The 15,322-nt window shown below is 54.9% G+C and overlaps 4 protein-coding genes across 4 annotated transcripts; 2 read left to right on the top strand and 2 right to left on the bottom strand.

The window, feature by feature from the left end:
• Window positions 1-106: 106 nt before the first annotated feature.
• CORC01_02581 (uncharacterized protein) lies at window positions 107-659 on the bottom strand (the record flags this gene model as incomplete). The annotated part of the gene is made up of 2 exons (XM_022614231.1): window positions 107-175; window positions 294-659. 2 exons carry the CDS (start codon window positions 657-659, stop codon window positions 107-109), a joined length of 435 nt encoding a protein of 144 aa, XP_022479144.1.
• Window positions 660-1,279: 620 nt separating this feature from the next.
• Window positions 1,280-2,676, top strand: CORC01_02580 (eukaryotic translation initiation factor 3 subunit E; the record flags this gene model as incomplete). Its single annotated transcript, XM_022614230.1, has 2 exons — window positions 1,280-1,678; window positions 1,762-2,676. The coding sequence occupies 2 exons, from the start codon at window positions 1,280-1,282 to the stop codon at window positions 2,674-2,676; spliced, it is 1,314 nt and encodes a 437-aa protein (XP_022479143.1).
• Window positions 2,677-3,793: 1,117 nt separating this feature from the next.
• On the bottom strand, window positions 3,794-9,884 carry CORC01_02579 (uncharacterized protein; the record flags this gene model as incomplete). The annotated part of the gene is made up of 2 exons (XM_022614229.1): window positions 3,794-6,403; window positions 6,456-9,884. The coding sequence occupies 2 exons, from the start codon at window positions 9,882-9,884 to the stop codon at window positions 3,794-3,796; spliced, it is 6,039 nt and encodes a 2,012-aa protein (XP_022479142.1).
• An 804-nt stretch (window positions 9,885-10,688) lies between these two features.
• CORC01_02578 (WD repeat domain-containing protein) lies at window positions 10,689-14,861 on the top strand (the record flags this gene model as incomplete). The annotated part of the gene is made up of 4 exons (XM_022614228.1): window positions 10,689-11,063; window positions 11,114-12,141; window positions 12,194-13,931; window positions 14,013-14,861. 4 exons carry the CDS (start codon window positions 10,689-10,691, stop codon window positions 14,859-14,861), a joined length of 3,990 nt encoding a protein of 1,329 aa, XP_022479141.1.
• Window positions 14,862-15,322: the final 461 nt, after the last annotated feature.

Here is a 15,322-nt window from a genome sequence, read left to right as displayed (position 1 = left end):
GTCGGCCAAGTGACCGTTCCTGGTCCAGGTAGGTGGTATGATACATTTCGTGATTGTACAACTCGGCCTCGATGGGCAGAGAACCGCATCCCGAGTTTCCCAGTATTTACGCCTTTATGGAAGGTTTACCCAATGCGCTGGTCAGCCACTCTTTGACCTTTTCTACATGGAAGCCCTGAGATGTTGTTAGATAGGGGGAAAGACAGTAGCTAGAGCCAGGGGAGCTGGGATCCTCAAGGCTTTGTCTCCGTGTAATCTCTAGCTACAGAGTAGGGAAAAGGGCTCCGACGTACCTTGATCTGAACTTGTCCCGTCACGGGGTTCAGCTTGATATCGTCTTCAGCGAAACCCGCCTCGCGGGCGAGGTCCTGGGCAAAGGCCTTTTTGTTTCCCTCAATCTTCTTGATAATGGTGAACTTGGATGAGCCGGCGGCCTTTGTTCGCGCGTAAACGGGGAAATGGTTCGAAGGGGTGGGTGATATGAGGTATGGTCTGGCTGTAGTTCTCGTCGGTGGCGTCGTCGTCGTCTCGGCGGTGGCGGCGGCGGATGTTGAGGAGAAGCGTATTGACGGGAGGAAAGCGGATGTTCTCGGCGTCAGGAGGGAGGTGAGTTGAAGCTGGGGCCTGGCGAGGGCGGCGCTGCTGGTTGCTGAGCGCATTTTGAAGATTGATGCGGAAAGATCGAATCACTGGTATTGTTGAAGGCCACAAAAAGGGGTGGAAGAGGCTTTGGGTCGGGCAGGGCTCCGTTGGCTGGATCCTAGCAGTGACGGAGATCTGGTACAGAGGTTTCCGCTCGTGAAGGGATTCGCGCCGGTTGAAGCTCGGATCAACTTTGGCGTGTCAAGGGACCGTGCACTCGACGTTGAACTCACCACCCCCACAATTTTGAAGAGATGCAGATGCTCTTATGTAAGCGACCACCATAGCTGTCCTCCCAGAGGTGGTTTAGGTAAGTGCCTAGGTGCCTACCCTTGCGGCGGGAACGGGAAAACCCCGGGACGAAGCCCCCCACCAAACCTGCCCTTTGGCGAAAATGCCCAAAACTCTTTCTGCCCCTCAGCGGAAGGAAAAGATTGAGCAAAAGACGATCGCGCAGACCCCGAACCGGACGGCCGACGACACCACACCCCCCCTCCTCGTCCTACTCCCCTCAGGCGACGACTCCATACTTGGATTTTCACGATCCGGTAGCATCCAACTCTGAAAGGTCCAACGCTCTCTGACCGACAATACAACCCACACTACGAACCCACCCCGAAAAATACACTCGCCCAACATGGAGGAAGTCTACGCCGCCCTCGGCGAAGAGAGCATCCTGCCCAAGCTCGCGTCGCAGCTGTCCCGCCACCTCGTCTTCCCGCTGATCGAGTTCGAGGCCGGCCGCGCCGAGGAGAAGGGTGACGACGACAAGGCCCGCAAGATCCTGGCCGGCAAGATCAAGCTGCTCGAGGACACCAACATGGCCGACTACGTCGCCCAGCTGTACCAGGACCTCAATGGCGGCGCCGAGGCGCCCGCCGAGTACGCCAAGAAGCGCAACGAGGTTATCGCGCAGCTCGAGAAGTACGAGCAGGACACGGCCAAGATCTCAGAGCTGTTGACCCGCGAGGACGTCGTCGGCGCCCTCCGCAGCGACAAGGTTGCCAACTTGGAATTCTTGAAGAAGGATCACGATGTAAGTGGCCTGTGTCTTTGGCTTTGATAGCGTTGAGGGATCTCACGGGGGGCTCGTATACTAACGTTTACGAAAACCAAAAGGTCACTATCGAGATGGTCAACGCCCTGTACGAATTCGGCCAGTTCCAGTTCCGCTGCGGCAACTATGGCGCGGCAGCCGAGCTGCTGTACCAGTTCCGCGTGCTGTCTACCGACAATGACCGCGTCGCCTCGGCCACATGGGGTAAGCTCGCTTCCGAGATCCTCACCACCAACTGGGACTCCGCCGTCGAGGAAATCATGAAGGTCAAGGAGAGCATCGACAGCAAGCTCTTCAACAACCCGCGCGCACAGCTCGACCACCGCACTATGCTGGTCCACTGGGCCCTCTTCCCCCTCTTCAACCATGAGGCCGCCCGCGAGCCCATTTTGGACCTCTTCTTCTCCGCCGCCTACATCAACACCATCCAGACCGCCTGCCCGTGGGTCCTGCGCTACCTCATCGCCGCTGTCATCACCGGTCGCTCGCGCTCCCGCAACTCCTCCCTGCAGGCCAAGCAGATGAAGGATATTATCCGCTACGTCCGCCAGGAGGCCTACGAGTACTCCGATCCCATTACTGAGTTCGTCTCGGCCCTGTACGTTGCCCACGACTTCAACGCCGCCCGCGAGGCCCTTCACAAGGCCGAGGAGGTCTGCCGTGCCGACTTCTTCCTCATGTCGTCGTCCGACGCCTTTGTCGACGCCGCGCGTCACCTCATCTGCGAGAGCTACTGCAAGATCTTCTCCCGCATGAACATCCGCGACCTGTCCGCCAAGCTCGGCCTCAACCCCGACGACGGCGAGAAGTGGATCGTCAACCTCATCCGCGAGACACGCCTCGACGCAAAGATTGACAGCCAGGAGGGCACCGTCATCATGAATCACCCGCCCAACAACGTCTACCAGCAGGTCATTGAGAAGACAAAGGGCGGCTTCTTCCGCACCCAGGTGCTCACCGCCGCCGTTTCCAAGTAGTATTTGGCATCGTCGACGCAGCGGCAGCAGACGTCCTGGGGTTTCGGAGAGGGCAGCAGAAAGCTAGCTTAATTTGGGCCACGAATCACATATGAAGACGATTACCGCACAAAAGATGGGAATTTTTTTGGTGATCAAAAAGAAAGAAGGGGGAGAAACCCTGGTTTCTTTTACATGATACGATAAACTTACACTACCCAATACTTGACACCAGAAAGAATCTTCCTTCCCCCCATCTGAGGGGGTGGGAATTTCCCCCCTTCCATGGCGACGAAAATTTGGTGGAAAAGTGTTTGTTGCTGGGGTGGTGGTGCGGTAGGAGGAGGGGGGGGTTTTCAGAAAAAAGAATCAAGAGGTTTTGATGATTACATACAACACACAGAAATCCCCGAGGCTTCTTTTTGCATTGGCACGGCGTTCAGGGCAAAAAACCGGGGGGTTGGAATCCCCCCCCTCTCCACAACACGGACTGGTGAAGATGAAGTCAGGGAAAGAGGCCAGAGAGAAGGGGGAGACAGAGAGGGGGAGGGGGGATGAAGTAGATTCCACCGCTTTTATTGAAATGTTACCACTTTTTTAAAAAAAAATCAATGCTGTATTTTCTCTACGTGATTGATATGGTCCCTGAAGCGGAGGTTTAAGTTGGCTTCTGGGCGACTACCATGAAAGTTTTGACTGATGCGAAAGACTGGCAGGATTCACAAGATATATTGAGAGGAGGAAAGCGGAAGCAAGGAAAGACGTGGACCATGTTAAATCCCCCAGCCTCAATCCTTGACTGTGCTGGCAAGGGGATTCCAAACATCATTCCAATGCCATGAGGATACCACGTCGACACCATATTATGTATGCACCATGCCATTCTTCTAGGTCCGACATCTAGCCTTGTCAAGTCCTTCTCCTGTGTAGTCTGATGTTTGATAAATCTACTAGGCACGTAGCATCAACAAGAATTAAACAGCATCACAAGCCAACAAAGCAAAGAAGGTGGAGAAGTCGAGAATTAATAGGAGGGATACCTAAATACAACTCCATGTTCATGAGACGTTTCTTCATAACGATAATCTAACCCATGCTCTCTCTCTCTCTCTCTCTCTTTTACCACACAGACACAACCTCAAAGACTTCGCAGACTCTGCGCCGCCCCGTCCTCGCGACCAGCCATAAACACACGTCCCTTGAGCTCCTCAACAACACTATCACGCATCCACCATTCCTGATTCTTCTCCCCCTCCGCACGTCCACCACTACCGCCACGGCCACGGCCGCCGCCGCCAGCCCTGGCAGCCTTGCCCTTAGCCCACGAGCCCCCATCAAGCTGCGCACGTCGATCCGCCCACTCGAAAAGCATCTTCAGTCCGAGAAGCCGCTCCCGCGAAGACCCATCCATACTCCGCTCCAGCACGAGACGAGCGTCCACCGCGGATCCCGAGGTCTCGCTAGCTGCGCCCTCGGAGCTCGTGCTTCGATCCAGGACGGTGGCGCGCTCAGCGTACGTTAGGTCGCGGAGGGCGTCGAGGCCAAAGATCCATTCTATCGGATCGCGAGCCCCATTGTCTGTGACGTCGGCCAGCGCGTCTCGTCCGAGCGCACGAAGCGTCGACGTGAAGGGGGCTTCTTGCGCGGGACGCCGGCGGAGGTAGAGGCTTTGATTCTGCTTAAAAGCGTCGACGAGCGAGGGGTTCTTTTCAAAGTCGATTTCGAGGTCCCAGAAGGCTGGGCCCGCGTCGGTGCGAATGCTGGAAATGTCGGCTAGGGGAGGTAGGAGGCAGGGCGTATTTCGGATGACGACAACATCCTCTGCATTGTCGGCTCCGGTTGTTTTTCTGCGGATCTCTATGGGGGCTGTTATAGGCTGGCCCGTCGCAACGTCCTTGGCGACAAGGCAGCGAGGGTCGGTGGCAAGAACCCAAAAGTGGCGGAAGGCTTGGAGGTGAGAGCGGTTGTCCATAACTGACGTGGGGAAGATTGGATAGAATGCGATTAGCAGACTGGCGATGGCCATGTTGCTCGTGCCAAAGGTGGCGGTTCCGCACCCGAGGAACAGAGATCCAATGGCCAGATGGGCGGCCAAGTGAGAGCCGTAAGGAGTGTCGGGATCATCGCGGCCGTGTAGCAGACGAAGGCGACGGAGCACGACAAGATCGCCAGTGCCGGCCATGACTATGGCGGCGGAGAGCGCGAGAACGTCCTGGCACATGCGCGCGTTGGATCGGGCGAGCTCCTCGTCGTACATGGGATAGTCGTGTGGAGGTGGCCGCGGCGTGGCGGTAATTCGAGATATGCGGATAAAGTGGTCGAGGTAGTGTATCAAGAGATCTCGTACCCTCGTAGACGCGCTGCCTGCATAACGCAGCGCGATAGAGAAGCAGATTCCGGTGATGATGCTGAAGAATGGTAGGTCGGTACTCTTCAGCTTGGTGGTATTGACGAGCTTGTACCGGCCACGGTACGCCTTGGGAAGGCTCTCCAAGATCCATTCAAACTTTGGTTGAATTTCGTTCCACATGATCAGGTTCTTGGCGACGGTACGCAGCAACAGGATATCCGGCCGTATATAGTCGAATTGGACGATGGACTCTGGCACATCAATCTTCCTGGCCACGATGTGGTCCTCCGATTTCATGAAGATCAGGGCGAGTGCCATGACCGCGCCAGCTGCTGCTCGGTCAAGAACGTGTACCATTTCGACCTTCTTTGTGGCTGTAGCTATGGTGATGAGGCTTTCCGTGAGCCTCAAGTCGTGCAGCCCACGGAGATCATTCCCCTTGCCGAGATTGATGAGGCCAAGGGAGAAGCCAGCGGCAAGCCGGTAACACTCGCTTCGAAGGGGCTCATCTTCGTCTTCCTCATCCATGTGTTCAATCTCAGACATCATGATCTCGCTCATGCGTCTGTGTTGACTGTTGCAATAGAGAAGACCGATGCCCATGATACCTGTAGTCTGGGTTAAGGGGGGTAGATTCAGCTCTGCAGCGCCTCGGGGCAGCATGCGAGTAACATGCACCGAAAGGAGACGAGTGATGAGCGAATCCATGGTGCCCATATAAGATGCAGCCAGACCCAACAAGAGACCGACCGAGGTCATGGTGTGTTTCGGAGTGAGGTACTTGAAAGCAACCCATTTTGCTATTCCCTTGAGGTGTCCATTCAGGCCCAGGGCGAGCAGAAAGCCTGCGTGTCGATTGCTGAGGTCGTGGCCAGGCTTATTGTACAAGATCCAAGACGTGTCGATACCTTTGGCTTCCGGAGAAATGGCAAGTCCGGCCGCCACACCCTGGTGGAAGAATCCCCAGCAGACTTTTTCTTCAGTGAAAAGCGCCTTGTCGACTCCGACGGTGACATTTGTCGGACGGACGACACAGTTGAGGTTGAACCCGGACACGTGGAATTTCTGCGTCAACAGCGGGTATCGTAAGCTGTAATACAAGAGCGCTCGACCTGCAGGAATGGCCAGAGTGCCCGTAGCTATTCTGGACACAAGTTCCTTTTGTCTTTCGAGGTATTCACTCTCCGACCACGCCGCGTCGGCCTCAAGGCGGACAACACGAGCTCTGTGAGTTGAGAGAAGATTCTGGGCCTCGTTGAGGCGACGGTCCTCTTTAAATAACGCTCGTATAACAGCTTGTCGCTCAGTGCCCTCTCCTTCGTCGTAGCCAATGTTGTTGTACTCATCGACACTGTGACAGATAGTTTGGTAGTCCCATGACGCATTATGCGTCGGTGTCTGTAACTGGTCAGTACAGTATATCAATAAGGAGTCTTGCGGAAATACTGACAAGAATGTTGGCGCCGCTCTTCTGCAATTTTTTAATCGGTTCCAGAACCATACTGATATCGCCCCGGTTGACGAGCTCCAACAAGTCCTTGGGCCATGAAGCAGGCGGCCGAGCTTGACATCTAGCGATTGAGTCTTTCAGCGGTGCAAGTACGGCCTCTGGAAGGGTTTCGAGAACCCGATTGCTAATGCCCGCAGCGTGCATGGCTTCGACCATGTCGGCGGCACTGCTTTTTGGTGTGAGCTTCTCAAAGAGCCTCTTGAACATCAGCGTCCTTGGCGTGATGGAGGCCCATCTGGAATCCTCGAGATGCTCTTGATCCGCCTTCATGTTTTGGGAGTGATAAAGGTTAGCTAGTGTAAGATAAGGGTGGTATTGACCGGCAGAAAGACAAGTCTGTATCCAGTGAAAGATGTCAAAGTCAACACCTGAGGGTTGCGTAAGAGGGACTTCGAGGCGGAGCTCTGTTTTGGTTGTTAGCACCTCATCATATTCTCCAACAGTGACTTGCTGACCTGTATCATAGCGAGACTCCAATTCTTCTTGAATTCCCAGCTCATACACTGCAACAAAGTCGTACCATCCCAGCCAACGGGCGATTTGACACATGATCACTCGAAGTGGCGCCGTCCCCGGGAAGGCATATTCGGGTGTCATGATCTCCAACTTTTGTTCCTCAAGGAGAAGATGGAGGGCTACGAATACGTTCCAGGCGGCATTACCACGGTTCTCTGCGCTGCGTTGTTGCCCAGTTGGCAGGTATCCATTGGCGCCGACGGCCTTCTCGCCAAGCGGGGACGCCAAATATCCCTTGGCGTACTGGATGTGAGTAGACATGAACCTGGTATCTCTAAGACCAGGATTGGGCGAACTGTCAAAATCTTCACTGCCATCTTCACCGAGGGTCCAATCCCAGCCCCTTGTCTGCTGCCAACTTGGGCAGCCCAAAGCATTAGGAGTTTCGTATAAGTGCAGAGTGTTCCAGTCCTCGATGTCCTGTATTGACCCGAATGAGCCAGATTGGGGTCGCCTTTTACCTCTCGAAGGTTTCGTGAGAGATTCTTGTGCAGTGCTGATCTTCCCCAACGCGAGATAGATGGACAGAAGCTGAATCACCAGTGCTGACCACTCAGCATCAGCGACTTCGATCTCTTCGCTCTTCAACCATATCATGATATGCCACCAGCCAGGAAACATCTTCTCCGCGTGAGATGCGGGAAGAATGCTCCGACAAGCATCGAGCACTTTCCGCACCTGGTGATTCCGAGGTTGAAGCTGAATTTGAATCTGATGGTGCCTGTTCTCACCATCAACCATATCAACGATACCCCTCGCTTTGGAGTATTTGAGCGCTCCGACATTGCCGTTAGCGACTTCAATGTTCTCAGACTTGCGATGCCGGACGTCCCTGTCGACAACTCGACCGCGATAATGCAAACTTCTCACGTTTTCCAGCGACATTGGAGGCAGGTTGATGGGTGTGATTTGACTCCATGGCGCCTGTATACTGAGTTCCCTGCGACCCTCATGCCCTTCAGACAGGATGAGGATAACCGAGATGTCGCCGTCAGTCACTTTGCAAGAGTCCACAACATGATGAGCTCGCCGAAGGGCGCCGCAAGCTAACCTGACGGGGTCTTCTGATGAGGTTGAGCTTTTGCCCGGTTTAGGTGGAACAAGAAACCGCGGCCCTCGTTGGAGGTCGATTGTGAGGAGCTGCAGTCTCTTGTCGAGAGAGTCTTGGATTCCTACAAGCAGCTCACCGCGAAGAGGATCGTCTACGGCGAATTGCGGCGCAGTCAGGATGAAGACCTTGCAATTCTCACGAGCAGGCTGTTTGGATAAGGAATACCGCACGTTAGAGTTGTCCAACGAAATGGACTGGATCTTTGTGAACATCATCTCTTGGGAAAGACCATCGAAGACGTGGTCATCGAGGCCCATGTTGTGAAAACCCTCGAAATCACCACCGGCCCGCAGTTCTTCTAATACGCCGTCGATTGGAGCCTCTAGCAGGCTGCCGAGACTCGGATGGATGGTCTGATTGTGGTTGAAGGAGCTGAAGCCGCCACTTAGTCTAGGCCCCTGACTACCATAAGACTCGATTCGCTTGGATCCGCCATGTGCAGGGCCAGCCAAGGGCTGCTCAGAGAAGACGGAGCGTTCTTGAGAAGCGGAGAGATCGGCGCGAGCCAACATCGAACTCACTCGCCGCGACTGCCTCCGATTGGCGCCGGATTCCTTGTCCAGGTCGAAAGAGGAAACCAAGTCCAGCGGCTTCTCAACTCTGTCTGGTTTTTCGATCTTTTCACTTTTTCTGGATCGTTTCCCAGGCAAAGGCGCACCGAAGCTCTCCCGAAAATTTGTCTGAACTGGCGTCGAGGCACCACTCGCGGCGAAATGCGGCTGCATGGAGCTACGGCGACGCTCTGCCCGGCTCTTGTCCTTCTTAAGGCGGCCGATGAAGGGGTCCTCGTTCTTGACATATGTCACTCTCCACACTGCGTATGTGCTGGCTTCTCGGTTGATGGTTACGGCGAGAATGAGCGGCTCGGCGTTCTTGGTGTTGGGTGCACCTGGATGCTTGATCTCCTCCATGTGCAAGATCTCTTCTGCGGGATCCAGAAAGCATGGCGCTCTTGGCGTACTCTTCCTCCTCTTGTCTCGGGCGGCATCATCTGGACGAGCGACGATGAGTCCCAACTCTTGCAAGGGATCTAGCAGGCACACCAGGCGGGGCCAATGAGAGTCTGGTTGTTCCAAAGGACCCTCCCACATGTTGCCGAGGGTCGAGCTTAGCCTCAACGGCAGCGACTTGGGCTTGTTCAGGCCCTCTACGGAGAAGACGGTATGTTGGGAGCTTTGAGGTGAAGTGACGGTAATCTGAGAGGAGACGAAGGAGTTCGGCGGTACTTTTGGGAACTTGAGGGAGACAGGCGCGGTGGTATCGCCTCGCTGCTTGCGCTGGATAATGACACCCTGAGGCGCAGCGCAGGCGGCCTCGACCTCGAAAGGCATGTGGACGACATGGCTCGTGCCGGAGAGGAAGTAGATATGGGCTTGTGTGCGTAGGAAGACGACCAAGGCTCGAGATAGACGACGGGGCTCGGTCGGCGGGTCGAGGGATTTCCTCTTCGAAGCGCTCTTTTTGCTGTGGTCGGAGGTAGGAAACGACGCGAGCAGAGCCTGGGTGACGGGCTCTTTTTCCAGGTCGAACTTGTACGACTTGCGAAAGACGCCCCCGCGACTCCAAACGACGCAGTTCTTGGTAACCAACAGCTCATCTTCGACCTCGGTCGTGTCGTCGTACTCGCTGTGATCAGGATCGGTCGATATCTCCCAGGCGTACGTCGATGGCGGGGCATCTTCGTGCGTTGCGTGTTGGAGGCCGCTCGGCTGGTGCAGGCCCAAAGATTTAATGGACGCCATTATGATCCCCCATGTGATGGGTTGTTAGGAGAGACGTAGGCCTTGTCAGAGCAGTCCGAGGGGTGGAGGTTCTAAAAAGAGCGGGTTGGCCATCACAGCCTCGGGCAATCGGTGTGTCGTTTGCTTTGTTGAGAGCTCGACTCGGCGGCGACAAGTCTGGTGGTGGTGGTGATGCTCCCTCTTTTTTTCGTTGGAGTCGCGTCCCAGCAGCCCAAGAACGCGAATCAAGGCTCCCGGCACTGCAGCCAGCGACACTGGTCCAACTGGCAGGCTCAATCCACTATATTTTGGGTTGGCGGGTGGGGGAGGGGTATCACACTCGGAGGTGTCTACGCGATTGGAGGACAAGCTCACAGGGACCCACTAAAGTAAGTAGGCACGTACTGTGGTAAGGTAGCACGGTACCTAGGTAGGTAGGCAAGCAGGTGCCTTTCGTCAGGAACAAGCTCCCGCCGTGCCTCAGGCGCAGGGTACCTGTGGAAGCTCCCATCGCTGCTACAGCTCTTCGGGTACGTACCGAGCACACCCTCGTGACGTAGCAGACCAGCGCGCGACAACTCATTGCGAAAGCAGTTAAGCCTTCCTCTCGACCGCACCAGACTGTCACGTCCCTTTAAGGAGCTCCAACTCAATCCAAAGCTCAGGGTAGCTCTGAATCTCGCCTCGCCTCCCTGCATTGCATTTCTCGCTTCGCCAGGCCGAGTCACTGCCTCATAATCCCCGCCTTGGCCCGCCACTCTCTCCTACTTACCAACCAATCGACAATGCCACTGCGAGCCTCGAGGTGACGGTACATCCAGCACAATGACGGACGCTTCCGATCCCGATCGTGATGTCCCTACCGCTGCGCAGAAAGGCAAGGGGCCCGAGGTGGCCGAGACTGTGACTGCGCCGGGAGAATTGGCGGTGGACAAGTCCGAGAAGGAGACGAAGAAGGATGGTGATGGCACGGAGAGTAAGGAGGAAGAAGAGGATTATGAGGACGACGAGGATGAGGATGATGACGACGACGAGGAAGAAGAAGATGACGACGACGACGACGACGACGACGACGACGACGAAGATGATGACGAAGACGAGGAGCCCAGGCTGAAATACGCTCGGCTCACCCAACACCTAGGGCCCATTTACCGCAATGGTGATGCGACCAGCGCGTTCCTCGTCGCGGGTGACAAGATGGTGAGGTCGCCTGTCAAGTGCATACCTATCCGTAAACTGACTGTCAACAGATCATAGGAACGCATAACGGCAACATCCATGTGATCCAACTGCCCATGTTCCAATCTCTCCGCGTATACCATGCCCATTCCGCCTCCATTACGAGCATCTCCATCTCCCCGAACCCGCCTCCGTTACCAACAGCAAGATCCGAAGCGGTGCAGAGACTCGCGGCGGAGGCTGCCGAAAGCGTCGCTAAGCAAAGGCCACCCTCCCGCCAGTCAGGCGCTTCTCCTGCGGCTGCCTCAAGAAGGCCTAAGGATCCTTCTCCTGTACCTAACACGCCCTCGAACAACGTCCACATCGCTACGTCGTCCATGGACGGTAACGTATGCGTGTTCTCCCTCGTAGATACAAAGGATGTCCAGCTGCGAAACTTTGCGCGCCCTGTGCAAGCGGTATCACTCTCCCCCGACTACAAGAATGACCGGACATATCTGTCGGGTGGTCTGGCTGGGCAGCTTATCCTAACGTCCGGAGGCCAGCCGGGCCGAAGTACCTCGACGACCGTTGGAACAGCAGCTGCCACCGCTTCTGGATGGCTTGGTAGTATGGGCCTGGGTACTAACACGGGTAAGGACACGATCCTGCACTCTGGTGAAGGCACAATCAACAATATCAAGTGGTCGCTTTCAGGGAAATACGTAGTCTGGCTGAACGAGCACGGCGTAAAAATCATGCGGTCCAAGTTGCACCTGGAGAGTGCCGACGCTGACGATGCTTGGAAACGCATCGGCCACGTAGATCGCCCCCAAACGGATGAATGGGAAACCATGGCCAGCGTCTGGAAAGGACGCGTCGAATGGATCGACGAGCAAGCCGTCGAGACCGAAGATGGTGAAGTCGGGCGAAAAGACGTTGGCTCAGAGCTAGCATCCGAGGGCTCAACGCAACAAGCATTCTCAAGCACCAAGAAGATTGAGAGGCTCCTAGTTGGCTGGGGAGGGACGATCTGGATCATCCACGTTCACCCAGGGAGTGTTGGTACTGGTAAGCGGGCTGGCGAAAAGTCAATCGGACGCGCCGAAATCGCCAAACAGTAAGGACACTCCCATGCATTCCAAAGCGACTCGATTCTAACACACTCCTAGCCTTCGTATGGATTGCATAATTTCTGGAATTTCGTTATATACCCAAAATCTTCTCCTTGTACTAGCATATGTATTACCGGATGATGATGAAGACAATGAGGACGAGAAGGCTGCCAAGGGCCACAAGTCAAAATTGTCAACAACGTCAGCAAGCAGCGAGCCCTCTGGTGGAATACGACGTCGCCAAAACAATTTACCACCAGAACTTCGATTAATCGACCTAAGCTCGCAAGCCGAAGTCGACAAAGATGGCCTTAGCGTAAGTAGATACGAAAGGCTTTCGTCGGGTGACTACCATCTCGGAGTCCTCCCAGCGCAAAATGCTGCCTCAGCTGTGGCTTCTTCCAAGGGCGCTCTGGAAGCAATCACTGGATTTGGATCAGACATGTGGAATGCCGCTATCAATCCAAGGACGCTCTTTAGCTCTGGCGCAAGTATCAGGAGCGGGAACAGCGGAGACGGTGTCTCTAGCACGCAGGTCCCGAGCTCGGTTGGTGGTGCCCGAAGATCAGGGACACCTACAGTTCACCCCAACCTCATCAAGCCAGGGGTCAAGATCTTTATTCACAGCCCGTTCGATTTCATACTTGGAACGAAGAGGGACCTTGGAGACCACTTGGGCTGGTTGCTGGAGCATCAAGACTACCAGAAAGCTTGGGAACTGCTTGACGAGCACCCCGAGATCATGGCAGCACCCCCAGAGAATCTTCATGAGCTCGTCCCGACAACGCCAGACAAAAAGCAAAGCAGTCAGGAGGACTTTGACGATGCCTCGTCAGTTATGGGATCTACCGGACTGGCAAGACACCCTAATTCCTCGGCCCAGAAGGAGAAGAGACGCATTGGCGAATTGTGGATACGGGAGCTGATCGAGGCAGGTAGTTGGGCTGAGGCCGGCAAGGTTTGTAGCAGAGTCCTTGGTTCCCCAGACAGATGGGAGAAATGGGTCTGGACATTTGCTGGCGCGGATAAGTTCGATGAAATCACGGACTACATTCCCTCCGAGCCGATGTATCCGCCAATCCCAGGCACTATTTACGAAGTCGTCTTGAATCACTACATCCAGGTAGACAAGCTTCGATTCAGAGAACTGCTAGATCGCTGGCCGACCGACCTCTTCGACATCAAGACTGTCACCACGGCCTTGGACAATCAACTCAAGTACCGCGATGTGCGAGAGGATAGCGTCGAAGGGGGCGAGAAGGGTCGCGACTGGAAGATTGTAATGGAGTCCTTGGGACGATTACACGAGGCAAATGGGCGCTTCAGGGAGTCGCTCAAATGCCACATCAAGCTTCAAGATGCGGACTCGGCGTTCCGACTAATTCGCGACAATCATCTCGCCGAAGCGGTCACTGATGACATTCCCGGCTTCATTGGATTGCGAGTGCCCAGCAAAAAGCTCGGTTCCATGGGACCGGACGAACTCGAAGCCGCCACCTCGGAGGCCATTACTCTCCTTGTTGACGAAGCGCAGCATGGTCTCGTCAAGCCTTCCGTGGTTGTATCGCAACTCGAGGAGAAGGAACTCAATCTCTACTTATTCTTTTATCTGCGTGGTTTGTACAAGGGCGAGGGAATTGAGGAGCATTCCGGGGAGACTCGAGACAGGCTTTTGATGGACAGCCAATCCCAAGTTAACGAATTTGCGGACCTGGCCGTTCAACTCTTCGCCAAATACGATAGGGACCTTTTAATGAGCTTCTTGAAATCGTCGACCTCTTACAAATTCGAGAAGGTGAGTAGCAACTTCCCTCTCCCTTGTCTATGGCTACGCGCTAGCTTTGCTGAGGCCTGGTTTCTAAGCTAACGATCACAGGCTGTCCAAGAGTGTGAAAAGTACAGGTACGACGACGAGCTAGTGCATCTGTACTCCAAGACGGGTGAAATGAAACGAGCTCTCTATCTCATCATTGATCGGTTAAAGGATGTTAAGAAGGCAATCGATTTTGCGAAGCAGCAAGATGACCCCGATCTCTGGGACGATTTGTTGAACTACAGCATGGACAAGCCAAGCTTCATTCGCGGGCTTCTCGAAGAGGTCGGAACGGCCATTAATCCCATCAAGCTCGTCCGGCGCATTCCCGAAGGACTTGAAATTGAAGGTCTGAGAGAGGGCTTGAAACACATCATGAAGGAACACGAGATTCAATACAGTATTAGTTCGGGGGTGGCGCGGGTGCTCCGAAGCGAGGTCGCCGCTGCACAAAATGACCTGCGCAGTGGGCAGCGGAAGGGGATCAAGTTCGAAGTCGTCGTTCAATCGACGGATCACGTTGACGTCCAAGTGAGAGACGTTGTGCATCCGCCAGTCAGCGCGGAGGAGGTGGAGGAGAGTTTCTTCAAAGCACCGAAGGCGGTGGAGCAGCCGGGCCATACTCATCAGCCGCCAAAGCCAGGTCACTGTGCTCAATGCCACGAGTCTTTTACTGAATACGAGATGGAAACCTTGGTCGGCTTTGCCTGCGGGCACGTATTCCACCAATCCCATCTCATGGAAATGCTTTACCCGGGCAAGCGACAAGAGGCCGATTTTGGGCTGGCTAGCGAGGAGTCGATCCGGAGCGGGTATCGTGTGGGCTCAAAGGTTACGCATGCGCGATTGCTCAAGGACCGAGTGAGGGAGGGGTGTCCTGTTTGTACTCACGGGGCCGAAGTACCGGTGTAGAGGTTGTAATAGCCATTGACGAAATGCATACGGCGGCGAAGCCATCTTTCAACTTCAGCTTTGTTTTCTATGTATTATATTATTTGCGTGATCCGCCTCCATTCTAGACTTTAATGCCCATTCTGTCTTGCGCTGCGTCCATCGTCAGTTCCGATTTAGTCTTGTTCCGTGTCTTCGCCGGTCAATTGGCCAGGACTTCCGATGCTCTATCTGATTGATGTTGCATATGACAACATCAATTCACAATAAAGTGAGAGTTATTACCGAGCCCGCAAGTTGGCTACGACGTTGAGCAAGGAAGACACGTTCCACTCGATTGGCGGATTCCCAGGGAGCACGGGCCGGCCGGCAGATCATCTCATCCTCCCCCACACGTTACAACACCCCACGCCCACACCCCTTGGTGGCGCTGCCGCGCTGCCGCCGCGCTTGGAGACGACATGTCACTCCTCCATCCTCGG

Source organism: Colletotrichum orchidophilum (genome assembly GCF_001831195.1).
Source record: "Colletotrichum orchidophilum strain IMI 309357 chromosome Unknown Scaffold_15.1, whole genome shotgun sequence".
NCBI lineage: Eukaryota > Fungi > Ascomycota > Sordariomycetes > Glomerellales > Glomerellaceae > Colletotrichum > Colletotrichum orchidophilum.
The sequence above is the reverse complement of the archived record's forward strand: the minus strand, read 5'-3'. Positions and strand labels throughout refer to the sequence as shown.